The following is an 18073-nucleotide window of genomic DNA, read 5'->3' as shown; positions in this document are numbered from 1 at the left end:
TTTATTTCAAAAAAAATAATTTATGAAAGGTCATTTGCTTCTGTGTTTTGGCAGGCTCCCAGCCTCTCAGCCAGCACGGGCGGTGTGGGGATGGGGTGGGCATGAGCGCTCCTTTCATCAAGATGCTGGGACAAGCAGCAGAGGGAGGCAGGGGAGGCCTGGGAAAGTGGGGTTCAGAGGTCTAAGACCTCTCTTGGTATGGGGAAGCGGGGAGGTTTAAGACAGCCCTGCAGCCAGGTCCAACCAAAGCCCCGGCACAAGGACTGAGTGCCAAGGCCCAGAAGTCCAAGCAGAACCTTAACAAGCCATTAGAACACTGGGGCCACGACTCCAAACAACAGGGCCTTGAGACTGGGGTTGAACTCTGGCTTGAGACCCAGAGGCCAGAGAAGGAAGTCTCAAAACTAGGGACCCCAGAACCAAGGACAGACCTCCCCTAAACAGAACCAGAGACCTGGGATAGTACCCTTAGGTCAGGGCCTGGGGCTGTCAAGGTCGAGCACCACCTGGTTGCAGTTGAGCCAGGAGGCCCAAGGCTGGCAGCCGACCTTGCCCATATAGCCTTGTGCCCCTGCTCACGTCTGCACCCCAGGGAAGGAGAAGGAGCTGGGCCTCAGTGGTAGTGGGTCGTGGCTGAAGACAGAGTCGCTAGAGGAGCAGGTGCTGCTGGCGTCCCCACCGGCAGGGGAGTAGGGTCCAAAGGTTAGGCGGAGGTCGAGGTACTGTGGGGAACAGTGCTGGTCAGCCCTGGCGGTCAGGTGGGAAGAGGCCCAGAGGGCGGTGGGCATGGGGGGGGTGCTCTTGGGACCATAGGGGCGCAGTACCTCCTCGGAGACAGCCAGCAGGACCTTGTCCAGCGCCTCCACCAGTTGCTTGAAAGTGGGCCTCTGAGAAGGTGCTGCGTGCCAGCACTCGCGCATCAGCCCGTACCTGGGGGAGGGGCGGGAGAGAGTCAGAAGGAACCTAGAGCCTGGGTAAGGGGGTGTGGTGAAGGGGTAGGAGGGTTTGATGCGAAGTGAGGCCATTCAGTGAAAGGGTACCCTGCCAGGCCTTCCCTGCTGAGCTGAGGAGGTGGTGTCCATGAGTGAGAGCTGACCACTCGTCTGACCGGACTGTGAGGTCAGGGTTAGGACAGAGAATGAGGACTGGAAAGTGAGGGAGAGTGGGGTGAGGCCTCACAGCTCTGGGGGGCAGTGTGGGGGCCGGTCCATCCGATGCCCCTCTCGTAGCAGCGAGAACAGCTCCTCCACGGGGATGCCAGGGTATGGGGAGCCCCCGAGGGTGAAGATCTCCCACAGCAGGATTCCAAATGACCACCTGGATGGAGGCAGAACCCAGGCTCAGCAGGGCACAGCTTCACTCCCTAACCCTGCGGCTAGGATGGGGGACCTCACAACTATGATCCACCTTGGGGGTGGGAATAAGGGCTTCTTTTAGAGTCTGGTCCCGCTTAGACCCAGGGCAAGGGCTTTGGAAGAACAAAGGTTGCCTGCAGATATATCCCAGGCCCCAGCTTCCAGGACTCACACATCACTCTGGTGTGTGTAGACTCTGTCAAACAAGGCCTCTGGTGCCATCCACTTGACAGGCAGGCGGCCCTGGAGGGAAGAGGGCACACTGCTGCCAAGGGCCATGGGTCCCAGTGTCTGGCCCCAACCAGCTCCACCCCACCTCCTTACATTGCTAGTTTTCTTGTAGTAGTCAATGTGGTGGATGCCACGGGCCAGCCCAAAGTCAGCAATCTTCATCACGTTGTCCTCGGTTACCAGCACATTGCGGGCAGCCAGGTCCCGGTGGATGCACTGGGGGTGGGGCAGGGGTCTTAGATTGAGGACACACGACTGGTAACTGGGCACAGGGGACCTCACAGCAACCCGACGGGTGGGGATCATCCACCCATTTTGCAGATGGGGAAGTTGAGAGAGGGGAAACGTAAGTCAACTAACTTCAGGGCCCACACCTTGTCTCTTGCACCACCTCTTCCTTCCTGTGGGGTAGGAAGGAATGGGAACATGCAGTGTTAACTGCATGTGGATGAGACAGGACAGAAGGACTCAGGGACACTTAGAGTAAGGAAAAAGAGGATAGAGGGAGAAGTTGGGGGCATTTAACGCAGGGCATGAAAGTGCGGGGATGGGTCATTACCTTCCGGGACTCCAGGTACTGCATGCCCCGGGCCACCTGGTAGGCACAGGAGACCAGGGCAGGGAAGGAGAGCGGCCCCTCACTGCTCCGAGGCCCATCAGGGCTGAGGTCAGGACCTGGGGGGCGGCGGGCCCGCAGGAACTCCCGCAGGTTGCCCTTGGCAGCACACTCCACAATCACGTACAAAGGCCCTGCAGAGGAGAGGGGCGACAGGGAAGCTGACGAGGCTGTGGCTCCATGCCCCTATTATCCCCGTCCCTCACCCCGCCCCACTCCCACCTTCCTGGGTGCAGACACCCAGCAGGTTGATAATGTTCTTGTGTCGGCCAATCAGCTTCATCACCTCCATCTCAGAGACCAGGTCTGCCAAGTCCTTGTCGGAGGCGTTGTCTGCGAGGATGACAGCCAGGGTGATTACACAAGGGAGGCTTTGGGTTGGGGACAGGACGTGGAGCCCTAGGTTCCATGCCAGGAGGGTCTGAGCCTGAATCCCTGCTAGGCTGTGTGGCCTTGAAACAGTCTCTTAACTTCTCTGAACCTCAGGATCATCTTGTATGAAATGGGACGATGGATCATGCCCTACTCTCATAGCAGTTGCAAGGATGCGACAAGATCAGGATCTAAAAGTGCTAGGCCTGCCAGTGCAACCAGGAAACAGGAGGGAGGGGAAAGAGCTCTGAACAGGAAGGAAGCTCTGTCTGGAGGCCTTGGCATTAGTCCCTGAATTGGGTGAGAGCTCCTAGGGGCGGGAAGTGGGCTGGCGCCCTGAGGTCTGTCTGACCAGGGCCTGGCGTCCATCTGGCCTGCGAGTTCAGGGAGCCGCTGGTGGGGGCGCAGCCAGGGGAGGCCAGGAAGAAGCTGCTCTAGTTTCTCTTGAGAAGGCTAAGGACCAGGGGCTGAGCCCCCCGGGGCTGACCTGTGGCCCTGGGCCAATGACATACCCTCCCCGCCAGACCTCACAATGCACATTTCTCAATCCCTGCCTCCCAGAAAGTGCCAGGTGGCCCCAGCTGTGCAGAAAGGAGGGGCTGGTGGGAGTGGAACAACGGTTTGGGCCGCTTTTGTAGAGGGGGCTGGGGAATAGCAGTGAGAGGCCTCGATGGTGGGTGTTTCCCGGGTGTCCTGAGCCTCCTGGGGCTGCTGCTTGGGCTGTTTTCCAAGAGAGTGGTGGACACAGGGGGAGATCCGGGAAGGGCCTGGGGGAGACTAAGGGTGCAATCTGGGGGGGGAATCATGAGGGATGAGGGGGAGGCCTTCAAGGCTAACAAGGTTTATTTGAGGTCAAGGCTGACACAGGGTAGCAGACCCATCACCCTGAACTCTTGTGGTCACCATCATCCCAGTGGTGAAGACTTTAGGCGTCATTTTCCACCAACCTCGGGCTGGGAGGCAAGGACTATTATTTATCCCATGTGACCTGTGAGGAATTTGAAGCTCAGAAATGACTTGCCAGGGTCGGTGGCACATTTGGGCACTGGGCCTGAGGGAGGGGATTGACAGCCTTTTCTGGTCCTCATCTACTAGCACCCTGAACCCCGTCTCTTACTCCCAAGGTCATAGGGTCTCCCATAAGCCACCACACTCACCCTTAAGCATCTTGACGGCCACGGTGCTGGCTTGGTCTGGCCGGGTGGGGTCCATGCCGAAGGCCTCTGCGCACACCACCTGCCCGAAGCAGCCCTCTCCCAGGGGCTTTCCCAGCACCAGCCTGGAGATGAGAGAGACGAAGCCTCAGCTACCAGGCATCACTCCCACTCAGGGTCTGATCCCCACCCTCACTCGGCATGGCATACCTGTCCCGGGGGAACTCCCACAGTGGGTCAAGAGGCAGGTCGAGACTCACTAGGCCAGCGAGCAAGGGGGGGCCGCTGGAGGAGAGACGGACACCCCGCACCAGGGACAAGCTTGACTTGGCTGAGGAGCCTGACTCCAGCGAGAACTGCAAAGTGAGAGACTTGTTCGGTCTGCTGAAGCTGAGCTGGGGCGGGAACGCAGGCCCTGAGCCTTTGCTATGGAAACACGGAGGCGGGGATAGCACGGTGGTTACCTGTCGGGCCAGAGGGAAGCGAGACAACTTCTGCACAGTGGCGGGCTGTCGGTGGTGGTGTCGGGTGAGGAGCGTCTGCCTGCGATATAGCCCAACCAGCAGCAGGAACACGATCAAAGCCAGAGAGCCTGACGAGTACAGGATGATGTCCGTGTACCTGCCTTCGGGTGCTGTCGCTGTCCATGTGAGATCCTCCTCTGCCCGCAGATGGACACACGGACAGAAACTGATTGGTCAGTCAGCGGTCAGATGGCTGGTCCCACCCTCTCTCACTGAGGCCCTTGTAGCTCCTCACACAGAGAGACACACACCAGTAAAACTGCATTGATACCCCGTCCTGCATATCCATGGACTTCCCTGGTGGTTTAGACAATATAGAATCCACTTGCAATGTGGGAGACCTGGCTTCGATCCCTGGGTTGGGAAGATTGCCTAGGGGAGGGCATGGCAACCCACTCCAGTATTCTAGGCTGGAGAATCCCCATCCTGATGGGCTACAGTCCATGGGGTCACAAAGCATCGGACACAACTGAGAGACTAAGCACAGCACAGCACTGCATACCCATGTCCCAGAGGGTCGTACAGACACGCATAGTGGACACGCATAGTGAGATTACTGTATGCAGAATCCCAAATCCACATGCCACATCCCAAATCCATATCTCACAGACCAAGGAAAACTCTCTCTATCCAGCAGGTCACAGCTCACGGCTGGACCAGAGCAGGAGCTCACCTGGCAGCACCGTGAGCCAGGCCGACTGGTAGGAAAGGCCGATGGAGTTGCCCGCCAGGCAGGTGTACTCGCCTGCATCCTCAGCAGACACGTTCCGAAGGTATAAGACCTCCACCTCTGAGCTATTGATGTCCGCTGTCTGGGGGATGGGGAATACACTCAGGGGTCACAGCAGGGCCTGGGGTCCCGCTGTGGCCAGGAAGCAAGGTGGGGACTCCCCACCCCCGTGGGAGGATGGTGGAATCAGGTGCCAGCAGGGACCAGACCTTTAAGACTTGCACATAGGGGAAGCCATCGGCACCGAAGCTGCTGCCGTTGATGACGATGTGCTTCAGCCACTGGATGTGGGGCTGGGCGTCGCTGTACACCTTGCAGAGCAGTTCCACGTCACTGCCCACCACAGCCGTGGTGTTGGCCGGGAGCCCTGCCTGCAGGATGGGCCGGTGCGGGGACCGCTCTGGGGGTGAGGCCGGGCCAGGCTGTCAGCCCTGATCGGTGGCACCTACCTGCCTCCCGCCTACCCCCCAGCTCAAGGGAGGGACCTTCCTGATACTCAGCTCAGACCTTGTTCATCCCCTCCTTACACCATTCAAACCTTCTGTGGCACCCCATTGCCTTTGGGGACAAAGAGAACTTCTCAGCCAAGCACTCAAAAACCCTCCAGGCCTGGCTCTCTGCTTAAATCCCACAACCCAGGCATATACCTCCCCAAAGAAGCATTGTATTCTTCACACTGAGGGCCTTGGCTCTGCCTGTCTCCTCTGCCTGGATGTCTTTCCCATTTCACTTTGAGTAGCCTGAGTGAGTCGCCTAAGACTAAGTCCATCTGGCCTGCCAGTCTAGGTCCCACCTGAAGGCAGGGACAGGGCTCTCACCCCCATGCCACCTCACCCACCTGCCTGCCCACTCACCCAGCACGTCCAGCAGGTAGCTGTAGCGGATGCTGCCCAAAGAATTCTCCACGAGGCAGGTGTACGTGCCACGGTCAGAGGGCACCACGCTTTCCATCACCAGGCTCCAGTGCTGGTGGCGCAGCTGGGGAGCAGGCAAGCGTCCATGAGAGGCCACTGAACCATGCCCATAGGGGTCTTCTCAAGCTCTCTAAGCCCCGGGGAGACCAATGCCAAGAGTAGGGACCTTGGGACAAAGGAGAAGGCTCCTAAAAGTATCCAAACTGTGGGTTTGAGTCTTTTGAGTTTTAGCTCTACTTCTTCCAAGCTGGGCCACCTTGAACCAGTTTTTGCCCTTCTGAGTCTTAGCTTCCTCTGAGACTACAGCTTGGAACTGACCCTGTTGTGGTCTTATCATGAAAATGAGCTGCTAAAACACTGATACCTGCTGGTCAGTGATCTTTCCCACTTTACACATGGAGTTACTAAGGTCGGCAGGTTAAGTCACTTGCCAGGGAGTAGCAGAGTGGGAACTTGACCCAGAGCTGTCCATGTCCAAGGTCTGGTGCCCCTTCTGGGGTGCTCGGCTGCCTTCCTCATTAGAAAAAGAGCTGTGGGTTTGACTTGAGGGCACCGACAAGGAAACCTAGAGACTCACTCGAATGCCTCCAATGCGATGCTCCCCATGGAAGTCCTGTCCATCCTTGAGCCAGCGGATGGTGGGCATGGGGTTGCCTGCAGCTGGACAGCGGAACTTGACGGTGTTCCCGGCAGGCACTGCATGCAGTTTCTTCTCCATGCGCTGGGGGTGCGTCCAGTAGGGTGCTGAAGAGGAGGAGAAGGGAGAATTCAGTGTCCACTAGAAGACCTCCTGTTCCCACACAGATCTGTTTTCAGTGGCCAGCAGGGAGGCAGGGTCTTTGAGGACTCACACTGACCTTGCTGGGGATAAACGTGCCCATTCAAGGGGCCCCTGTGGATCTTGGGGTCCTCGTCGCCATCGCTGGAGGTCATGGAGTCTATGTCCGGGACAGAAGGAGGTATTTGAGGCCCAGGACAGAGAGTCTCTCTCCCAGGCATCCCTTAGCCTCTGCTGGACCCCCTTACCATCCACAACCAAGGTGACATTGTGCAGAAGCAAGGAGCCTCGTGCCAGGCAGAGGTACTGGCCAGCATCCTCGGGTACGAAGCTGGCAATCTCCAAGCGGCCTCTCCAGCCTCGTACCCGGCCAGCAGGTGTCAGGCGACTGCCCTCCTTGTACCAGTGGCTGCTGCGCTCAGCCCGCCCGCAGCATAACCGCACAGGCTGCCCAAGGGCCACCGTCAGCTCCTGCTCTTGCTGCTCCAGGCTGGGGGCCAGGCAGGGCTCTGTGGGTCGAGGGCAGAGGTCTGTGAGCCCCGCAGCCCCCTGCCTACAGAGAACATGCTGCACACACAAGACACGAGCACGCTCGACACATGCTATACACCTGCTGCCCCTTCACAGACACACAACCACATGCTACAGACGCTATGTGCAGGGCAAATGCCACCCCTCTGGTGCATAGCACACACACATGGTACATAGCATACATGCTGGACTGGACATGCCGCTGTCTAAGGAACACACACACACACAAGGCACATGCTATACGTGCCACACACAGGGCACACACCATACCTCTGGGGCATATCACACTCACAGTGCATACACCACACATGCTGGTGGGGCCCCCCAAGTCCCACACACCCAGTGCACAGAACACACACGCACACATACACACACACACACAGCCAAGGGGCTCACCACCAGCTCTGCGGCCCAGCTTGGGGCCCTGCACCCTGCAAGGCCAGTCCTCTCTTGGGGACACACAGATAGGTGGACGCTTGCTGGGAGCCAGACACCAAGTCTCCATGGCTGAGTCCTGCCCTGCTGCCACCTCCTCAGGGCCTGGGCCAGGATCCTCTCCAGCCTTGCTCAGCCAGCAGCCCCCTCCTGAGGCCCACTCTTCCCACCCCGGCCACCCTCTCCCTTCTTAGAGGCCATACCCAGCTCCGTTTCCTCAGAAGCCTCAAAGGACAAAGCTGGAGCCCCAGGTGCCCCCAGCAGGACCCCCAGTAGGACCAACAGCAGCCGCATCTCCTTCCTGCTGCTCTCGGGGACCCAGGCTGGGCCTCCTATGACTGACTTCCTGAAACAGAGAGGGTGAAGAACTACTAGACCTGCACCTTTGCTGCCACTCTGCTCCTATTTTGCAGATGAGGAAACTGAGACAAGAAATGGCTGGCTGACTTGTCCAAGCCCGACAGGCAGCGTCAGAGCAAAGACTAGAACCAGCTCTGCCATTAACCAGAGCTCAAGGCTTCCCCATGGTAGGTCGGGGCAGGGGGGCAGGGGGGCTGGGCTTCCTGCCCTTCTTGGGTCCTGCTGAGACCTTTCTTGGCACAAGTTCACAGAAAGGGCAGTTTTGGAATTCTTTGCTTGGAGGGAAACAGAGAATGGAGACACATCTTCTTCCTTTCAGCACACATAATTTATTTTTTGCTGAATAAATGTATTACTGAAGAGCCAAAAAAAAAAAAATCTGAAATATAATACAAGGCCAAACTTCAGCATTTGGATGTTATCTGATCTGACCCCCACTCCTTAGAGCATTGCTTACATTTTCATTACCAGCTTCAGATACCTATAGTGGCAGGGTGTGTGTGTGCTTAGTCGCTCAGTCATGTTTGACTTTTTGCGACCCGATGGACTGTAGCCCACCAGGCTCCTCAGTCCACGGGGATTCTCCAGGCAAGAATACTGGAGTGGGTTGTCATTCCCTTCTCCAGGGGATCTTCCTGACCCAGGCATCAAACCCAGGTCTCCTGCATTGTGGGTGGATTCTTTATCACCTGAGCCACCCAAGAAGCCCCGCAATGGCAGGGTGCTCACTGCTAAGAAGGCCATACATTCCATGGCTAGGAAAAATTCTGAGTCAGAATTGCATTCTGGGGATACCTCTGTTTTTTGTGCCCCCACAACTCCATCAGAGGTGACACAAGCTCTTGTAAAGCAGGTAGACTCTAGTGTCTGACAGAGCCAACTTCAAATCCTGACTCTTACCAAATGCTAGTCACTGTCCCTCTCTAGGCTGCTGTCCTTACAGGACTGCTTTGAGGATAAAAGAGAACATATGTAGGGCTGGGCACACAGAATGCTGCAGTATTTTCTTCCCTTCCCCTCTCCATGACTGTCATCCTGCATCTGCCCTCAGCCAGTCACCTCCAATTCTGGTGCTATTCCTAGCAGGTGTGATGTACACTCCCACCCCATCTAGGTACTCTCCTCTAAACACCACCAACGATGTCTCCATCCTCCAAAAGGAACACTCAAACCTGAGCCTCAGCTGGCAGGGGAAGAGGGTGACTAGTATAGTTCCAGGGGCCTGCTGGCTATCACCTGGGGCTGAGTAACAGGTGTCATTGATGTTTCTGCATCCACCTCACTCAGGTATCTCATGGCACCCCTTTTCGTCAGCCACTGCTCCCTCTGTCCAGCTCTGGTTCTGAGGCAGAGGGCGCTTAGCTTGTTCTGGCCAAAGCCATCATCTCTCCTTTCAAATGGTTTCTTCTCTGGGCTGCCCCCACAGCTGGGGCATCACTTGCCCAGTCCCTCTCCAGTCCATCTCACCTTCCCTGCCTGAACCCAGAGCATGCGACGGGCATCTCTAGCTTGGGCCTTTGCAAACATCTCCCTTGATTCTCCAGCAGGGTTTTAGAAATTTACAAGCCTTTCATGTCCCCCCTGCTCAACACCCACCAGCTTACAAGCTCTTAATGGCTGCCTGTGTGCAGCAGCATCCAGTCCACACTGTTTATCCAGCGCCCAAGGCCTCCCTCCTTGCCCTTGTCATTCTCATTGGCCACCCAGTCTGCTTCTTCAGCACTGAGAAGTCATTGGCTTTCAGAACTGGGTATGTCTTCTCTCTTGCCCATACCTCTGTGACCCCACTTCTCTACCTGGTGCAGATGCCACAATCTGTGCTCTGTCTATGCCCACCTTCCGTTTCCATTGCCTTCCTCTGTGAAATCCCCTCACCCTGCTCTGCTCTTCAAGGACGTAGCTCTCTGGGTTGGGAGTGGGAGGCCCAGGGATTCTATTCCCACTCCGAGGCTACCGTGACCTCAGAACCTTAGTCGGGTCACCCGCGCGGCTGACCGGACAGACTGCCCTGCACCTAGGGTCGAAGGGTCTGACTCTGACCTCAGGTAGTCCTGGGTTCTCCAGCCTCCCGCATTCAAGCGCTGGGAGAGCCTGGGCAAGTGACTGCACCTCTCGGAGCCTCAGCGTTCTCATCTCTATTCGGGGCGAGCAGACCGTCCAGCAGCCGAGGGACCAGCGCGCCCTTCCTCCTCCGCCCCTATCGGGCCACCCTGGGGAGCAGTGCCAGTCAGCGGGTCTCGAAAGGAGCTGCAGGGACAGTCCTCCCGCCCCCGCCCCGGTGGGCAATGAGTAACCAGCTCCGCGGCCAGGGTGCTCTTTGGACGGAGCGGGACAAAAGGCCCTGTGTGCGCTACGGGTTACTGATTTACCTTCCCCTTCACCCCCACGCCGAGCGGACGCCCAGGTCCCTAGTGCTGGGAGGGGTCAGCTCCCAGAGCCCCGCTGCCGCTCGCCCCCTGGTGGCTGGAAGCGCAGCACGGGGTCCCGGCTCACCTCGAACCTTCGTGGTCCCGCTACTGGCACAAGGTCCCGACTTACCTGGGTCTTCCGCGGCCCCGCTCTCAGCTCCCGCCAGTTCCGACCCCCGCGCCCAACGGAGACAGAAGACTGCCCGGGAGTTGCTCAGCCCCCGGCCGCAGAGCCAGGAATGCACCCGAGACAGCGGCGTGGCCACGGATAGCCCAGCGCCCCGCCCACCTCGGATTTCACCTACTTCGGGCTCCGCCCCTCCTGGACCAACTCTGTCCTAACAGCGGCTTGGCGGGGAACGGCCCAGCGCCCCGCCCATCTCGGGTCCCGCCCCGCCGGGACCAGCTCCTGACAGCTGGTGGTACAGCGTCTCGCGTACCTGGAGACTCCTCCTCGAACTCAGCTGGGCCTGGTAGCCTAAGGGGTCGGCCCGATGCTGGCTGGCACACCCCTTCAGAGTCCGCCCCCTTTGCCCCACCTGGGCCAGGCTTCCAAATTCTTGACCATCGCTCCGTCCCTTGCTCCTCACACCTCAGGGAACAAGGCTCAGCAGTTCAGTCCTGCCATCTCCGCAGAACTTGGCTTAGCCTGGCTCCTCTGTCTTCTGCACAATCATCATACAACCGACCCTCTCTGCCCTAACCCTCATCCTTCTCTGCACAACCTTCAGAGTGATGTTTAAAATACAAATCTGACTGTGCCAATCACAACCATCTCTTTAAAACTTTCCAATAGCTTCCTGTAGAGATTATTGGCCTGACCTGGCCCTGCCCACGTCTCCAGAGGAAGCCTTCCTTACTTCTTCCCTGCTCCCACCCTACCTCTGGGCCTTGCACAAATGGTACTGCTTCCTGAAACAATCTTTCTGCTCTAGTTCTGATTTGCTGTTGTTTAGTCATTAAGTCGCAAACTTGGCTTAAAACTCAACATTCATAAAACGAAGATCACAGTATCTGGTCCCATCACTTCATGGCATATAGATGGGGAAACAATAGAAACAGTGACAGACTTTACTTTCCTGGGCTCCAAAATCATTGCGGATGGTGACTGCAGCCATGAAATTAAAAGACGCTTGCTTCTTGGAAGAAAAGCTATGACAAATCTAGACAGAGTATTAAAAAGCAGAGACATTACTTTGTAGACAAAGGTCCGTATAGTCAAAGCTATAGTTTTTCCAGAAGTCATGTATGAATGTGAGTTTGACCGTAAAGAAGGTTGAGTGTCAAAGAACTGATGCTTTCAAATTGTGGTGCTGGAGACGACTCTTGAGAGTCCTTGGACTGCAAAGAGATCAAACCAGTCAATCCTAAAGAAAATCAGTCCTGAATATTCATTGGAAGGGCTGATGCTGAAGCTAAAGCTCCAATACATTGGCCACCTGATTCCAACTTATTTGAAAAGACCCTGATGCTGGGAAAGATAGAAGGCAGGAGGAGAAGGGGACGACAGAGGATGAGATGGTTGGATGGCATCACCGACTCTGGACATGAGTTTGAGCAAGCTCTGGGGGATGGTGAAGGATGGGGAAGCCTGGTGTGCTGCCGTCCATGGAGTCCTAAAGAGTCAGACACGACTGAGCGACTGAACAAACAAAACAAAACAGTGACTCAGTCGTGTCCGACTCTGCAACTGCATGGACTGAAGTCCACCAGGCTCCTCTGTCCATGCAAATTCCGTGGTAAGAATACTGGAGTGGATTGCCATTTCCTTTTCCAGGGCATCTTCCCGATGAAGAGATCAGACCATGCCTCCTATTGGCAGGCATATTCTTTACATCTCAGCTCATGTCCCCAGAGAAGCCCTCTGAACTTGCCAGGTTCTTCTTCCATGTCTTTTCTTCTGTGAGCATGGGAAAGAAGCAGGTAGTGAAGTGATTTAGAGCACAGACTGCAGAACTCAAATTCAGCACCATCACACATGGCCTTGTCAAGTTACTCCACCCCTGTGTCTACATTTTCTCATCAGTAAACCAGGTATGATAGTATCATTCTCAAGAAGTGGTTGCAAAAAGTAGACATGTTCTTCTCACACACAACAGTAGGAATATAAATTTGTGGGGCCCCTGTGGAAAATAGTATGGTGGTTTCTCAAAAAATGAAAAAAAAAACCCACCATGTGACCCAGCAATTCCATTCCTGAGTATATATGGAAAAAAATGAAAACATTAATTTGAAAAAACACATGCACCCCAATGTTCATAGCAGCATTATTTACAGTTGCCAAGATATGGAAGCAAGCTAAGTATCCATCAATAGATAAATGAATGAAGAAGATATTATATATATATATATATATATATAAAATGGAATATATAATAGAATACTACTCTCTCTCTCTCTGTATATATATATATATAATGAAATACTACTCAGCCATAAAAAGGGTAAACCTTTGCCATTTGCAACAACATGAATGGACTTGGAGGGTATTATGCTAAGTGAAATAAGTCAGAGAGAAAAAGACAGATAATGTATGATATTACTTATATGTGGAATCTAAAAGATAAAACAACCTAGTGAATATAACAAAATGAAACAGACTCACAGATAAAAAGGACAAACTAGTGGTTACCTGTGGGGAGAGGAAAGTGGGGAGGGGCAAAATGGAGGGGATTAAGAAGTATAAACTAATATGTATAACAAGGATATATTGTACAACACAGGGATTATAGCCAATATTTCACAATAACTATAAATGGAGTATAACCTTTAAAAATTGAGAATCATCTTGTTGTATGCTTGTAGCTTAGAACGACTGTATAGCAACTATACCTCAATATGAAGGAAAAATAAGTAGACATATTATGTGTAAGCCTTCAGAATGCTGATGCTGGTGCTCCTCAGTCAAGTCTGACTCTTTGTGACCACAGCCTGCCAGGTTACCCTGTCCAAGGGGATATTGGAGTAGGTTACCATGCCCTCCTCCAGGGGATCTTCCCGGCTCAGGGATCGAACCTGTGTCTCCTGTATCTCCTGCATTGTGGGCAAATTATTTACCGCTGAACCCAAGCCTTCAGAATGCTGCCTGACATATAGCACTAGCTTTATCATGTAAGCTGTGGTTATTTAGGACTTGTTATTCCCTCACCACATGTTCAAAAAGTATAACAGCTAATTCTGTAAATAGAAGATAGGAACGGCCTATAGGCCATACCATTATATCTCAGTTGCCTGGTACACAATAGATGGACTCCAAATAGCTCCACCATGTCCCTTCTGGCTCAGGTCTGCCTCAGCTGCGAGCACTTCTCTCCGAAATATGGTGTCATAGGTCTGCTGACCTTTGATCTCTATCCAATCTTCACCTTAAGTCCAAGCCCTGTTCTCCTCTGAAGACTTCTGCAGGAGAAAGGAAACCTTGCAGTGGAGTCTCAGTCAAGCCTTCCAGTTAGCCCCTAGGCTGGTGGAGACCCTGCCTTGGAGAAGTAGCTTCCTTTCCCTTTGTTATGCGGAGGAGTCCAGCTTTCTCCACCCTGACTCCCGAAGAGCTAGATAACCAAAGTGAAAGAAAGTGAAGTTGCTCAGTCAAGTCCGATTCTTTACGACCTCATGGACTGTAGCCTACCAGGCTCCTCTGTCCATGGGATTTTCCAGGCAAGAGTACTGGAGTGGGTTGCCATTTCCTTCTCCAGGGGATCTTCCCGACCCAGGGATCGAACCCGGGTCTCCTGCATTGTAGGCAGGTGCTTTACCGTCTGAGCCACCAGGGAAGTCCTAAAAGGCCATCAGAGGGATTTTTCCCTTTTCCCTCTCAAACAAAGGAAGGGTCTCTTCCCAAAGATAAATCAGAAAATGGTTACCTTTTAAAAAAATATTTTATATTATATTGGAACATAGTTGATTAACAATGTTGTGTTTCAGGTGTATAACAAAGTGATTCAGTTATATGTGTACATGTACCTTTTTTTTTTCAAATTCTTTTCCCATTCAGGTTATTACAGAATATTGAGCAGAGTTTCCAGAAAATAGTTGGTTAGCTTTTAAAAACTGTTTGTCCTGATTCCCCCATGAGGGTCCTTCCTTGTGGAGCACCCTGGAAAGATGAGGTTCCGGGCACAGGGGAAGCCAAGCAAATGGGAGCCTCCCGCCCAGAGAGGGCCTCAGACCTCCCGGACTCAGCTCCCCACTGCTGGTCCTCTGCTGGCTCCTCTGTGAATGTGGTTGGTGGGGGGAGAGTGGGGTGAGCTGCCAGCAAGAGCTGGACCCCACATAGCTTTCATTCAACTTCCAGGCACTTTCCCGGTTTACCTGAGCCAAAAGCAGAATAAGGCTTTCATAGTCCAGGTTGTGCAACCTCCCTGTCCCTTGAGATGCCCAAGTCCTTCAGCTTGACAACCCTGCCCCCACTCCCTGCATCGGCACACGTGTGAGCAGCCCTCCTCCCACACTCACAGCTTCTCACACTGAGCCTGTGCAGAGTTTGACACTCTTTCACAAGGTCTCTCATTCATTCACTCATTCACCAAGCGTGTATGGAAGGTTCATTATAGCATATACTGTTCTAAGTCCTGGGGTTAAAGCTGCTGACACTGTAATAGGGAAAGATAGATAAGTAAACAGAGCATAGAAGGAGACATGCGGGGGGAGTCTGGGAGAGGCACCCAAGCCTGTCTTCCCTTCACCGTCTTGCTCTGCTGCTAACAATCTTTCACCAGTCACATTTGCAACCTTTCTCAAAGATGGTTAAACATGCACGGACAGACACACACACACATCCCACACTCCTAACGGGGGCTCAGGAGCCTGCCATCCTGTGATTTTGTCTTTAGCTGTCTCTGCCTCAATTTCTTTAGCCCCAAAATGGGTTCACCCTACTTCCTTTTCCTCTGGGTGTTGGAGGAATTGAATGAGTTAAGAGAATGGGTTTCACCAGAACAGGAAGTCGAGAAGAAGAATTCCTCGTGTTGACTGAGTTCCCACCATATGCCAGGCACCGTGCTAGGTAAGGTATTATCCATCCATTATATCCTTTGATCCTTCCCTCCAGCCAAATGGGGGAGGAGTCCTTAGCTCCCTTTTGCTGGTGACAGAGCAGGCACTCAGGCAGACAGAATGACATGTCCAAAGTCACATAGCAAGTAAACTTGAACGGAAGTGAGCCATGAACCCTACTCTCTTGGGCCAAAAAAGGGAGGGAGACCTCGGGGTGACTGTCTACAGAGCTGGGATGGTTGGTGCTAATACATCAGCCCACTTTCTGTCTGCATCTCTCTCTCTCTCTCTCTCTCGCTCTGTGGCCTGGAAAAGTGGAGATTCACCTAAGGAGAGTATGTATGGGAGCTGGGACTGGGCATTTCTCTCTCTGCCCATTTGGCCAGGACTGATGGGGGTACCTATGAAGTGCCAGGCCCAAGGCAGAGTTGGCAGGCTCTGGGATCCTGGATTGCAAGGCTGGGCCAAGAGGGACTCCTGAGGCCAGGCCCCCACCCCCCACCTGCCTGGGAGCAGAGTTAGGGGGAGGGGGTAGACATTGCCTGGTGCCGACCATGTTGTTCTTGGATGGCAGCCGGGCCCAGGGAACACTGGGGCTCTTGTGCAGAAGGGCTGCCGTGAGCCCCTGCCCAGGCCCCACTCCAGCACAGGCCTGGCCCCATCCTCTGACCCAGTCTTGTGCTTTCTGCTCTTCTTTCCTTCGTTTCTTTCTTTTAAAACAATTTTTATTTTGAGGAAGTTTTAGGATATGGAAAAAGTACCTGGGGTAATAAATTAATAGTTGCTACTCAGAATTGACAATTAGTATCACTTTACCATTTTTTCCCAAACCTTTTCTCTTCTGGTTTCTCGCATAGGCTCTGGGGAGGTCTGGCTTGGCTTGCAAAATGGAGGTGACACTGATAGCTATTGAGTGGTGAAAGGCTGGGTGTTAGAGTCAGACAGATAAGTTATTTGAATGCTGAAAGCTTTGTGACCTTGGATAAGTCACTTAAGTTAAGCCTCAGTTTCATTTTCCATAAAATGGGAACAACAACTCTTCTGTGAGGGCTCAATGTGATATTGATGTGTCTAAAATATGATGCACACATCCCATGTTCAGGAAAGAATAGCCAATACTAATACTCACAACTATGGGCCTAGGTAGAACCTGGTCCATGGTGTGGGAAATATACTGCTGAGACCGGAAGGGAAGGACTATGAGGGTCTTCTCTCTTCCAGCCCTCATATCTCCTCCTAAGTCACCCATTGGGCACATATACATCCAGTTTCTACTCTGGGGACAACAAAGCCAGGAATTACAGGCTGCCCAGGACCTTGGTAGCAAAGGCGGGGAGCCTGGTGCTAATGTTGGCAGTTTGGGAGCATTCTCAGCAAGGCCCCCTGAATCAAGTACGATGGATAAGAATGGACTACGAAGGATATGAGGGTCTCTCTGGGTCAATCCTGCTACCTCCCAGAGTCTCAGCAGCATTCTTGGTCCCCTCATTCCTGGTCTCAGATACTGTGAGCCTGTGTCCTGACATATTAGGACCAGAGGTGTCTGGGGGATTTCGTGGTTTGCCAGCCTCAGGCCTCCCTTAACCCCAAGTCTGGAGGTAAGTGAAGGTCATCTTGAAGTCATCAGGATTGTGGTCTCTTCTGGTCGCTAGACTTTTACCTCATGATTGCAAAATAGTAGCTTCAACTTCTGCCATCACATTTGTTTTCAGGCAGGAAGAAGGAAGAAGCCACAAAGAACTGAATCTGTACCAAGCAACTTCTGATTTTATTTCTTTGACCAAACTGTGACACATGGCCATGCCTAGCTGCAAAGGAGGCTGGGAAGTACATACATTAATTCTGGCGGACACATTGTCTTCCCTAACAAAACCTGGATCCATTAAAAAGAAGGGGTGCCTGAGCATTGGGCAAGTGCCTAACAGCCTCTGTATCACCAGTCTCATCAGCCATGCAGTGACTTGTTTAAAACACAAACCGAATCCAGTCACTCCTCAGCTTCAACTACTCTCTCCCCACCACCCATTGGTATCCCCAGCTCTTTAGCCTAGCACTCAGGACCCTTTAAGACTGGTGTCTACTACTCTCTCCTGTCCAATTTCCCCTCTATGATTTCCAGCTGCACTGAACTCCCTCCTGAACAGATTTGATTTTTCACATCTGATGCCTTTGTACTTGCTGTTCTTCTTTTTTGGGATTATCCTTCCTGCCTGTCCCTCCTTCCCCTTCCCCCCCCAGTTATCCCACCAGATGCCTGCCATTCGGGTTTCTGGACTCCTCTCAAGCATTCCATCCTCTCTGAGACCCTTCCTGACCACCCTGATCTGGACATTTAAATCCTTTCCCTCTCTGTGGAAACAGGACCTCTTCTTTGAGGTCCTGGCCCTCTCTTACTCTGAATTCATGAGAGGTTTGGGTAGAGCCAACACTTCTCCCTGGTCCTCTGGTGGGTGTGTGTCCCTTCACCTGGACAATGAAGATATTCCATCTTCAGCCTATTATGACCAGGTTAGGGATGAGCATATGGCTCTAGCCGGGCCAGTGAGAGGCTATCTAGGCCTTTTATTGGAACTAATGGGAAGCTAACACTCTCAGAGGTTTCTGAGGTATGAATATGGAAGTCGAGAGCTGCTTGAGTAAATCTGCCTGTGAGTGAAGCCAACACAGGAAACA

At 53.5% G+C, this 18073-nt stretch overlaps 2 protein-coding genes across 3 annotated transcripts in view; both read right to left on the bottom strand.

The window, feature by feature from the left end:
• Positions 1-10651, bottom strand: FGFR4 (fibroblast growth factor receptor 4). 2 transcript variants are annotated; one of them, XM_081501922.1, is made up of 18 exons: positions 10539-10651; positions 7844-7986; positions 6923-7183; positions 6754-6834; positions 6474-6640; positions 5837-5960; positions 5192-5382; positions 4926-5064; positions 4193-4389; positions 3939-4084; positions 3732-3853; positions 2425-2535; positions 2146-2336; positions 1680-1802; positions 1528-1598; positions 1180-1317; positions 825-930; positions 1-722 (listed from the first exon to the last, which is right to left on the bottom strand). In XM_081501922.1, the coding sequence occupies exons 2-18, from the start codon at positions 7932-7934 to the stop codon at positions 576-578; spliced, it is 2406 nt and encodes an 801-aa protein (XP_081358048.1). In that variant the 5' UTR covers positions 7935-7986; positions 10539-10651; the 3' UTR covers positions 1-575. The 2 variants fall into 2 exon arrangements, with proteins under 2 accessions (XP_081358048.1, XP_081358047.1); XM_081501921.1 differs by lacking the exon at positions 10539-10651 and adding an exon at positions 10370-10451.
• A 6432-nt stretch (positions 10652-17083) lies between these two features.
• The window catches only part of ZNF346 (zinc finger protein 346), a 36721-nt gene continuing 35731 nt past the window's right edge, over positions 17084-18073 (bottom strand). The window contains exon 5 of the mRNA XM_081501949.1: positions 17084-17204. Within this exon, the coding sequence (XP_081358075.1) occupies positions 17084-17204 (121 nt within the window). The remainder of the gene's footprint in view (positions 17205-18073) is intronic.

The sequence above is a fragment of the Giraffa tippelskirchi genome, chromosome 6 (genome assembly GCF_054371585.1).
Source record: "Giraffa tippelskirchi isolate mGirTip1 chromosome 6, T2T-mGirTip1v1.2.pri, whole genome shotgun sequence".
NCBI classification, from domain to species: Eukaryota; Metazoa; Chordata; class Mammalia; order Artiodactyla; family Giraffidae; genus Giraffa; species Giraffa tippelskirchi.
The sequence above is the reverse complement of the archived record's forward strand: the minus strand, read 5'-3'. Positions and strand labels throughout refer to the sequence as shown.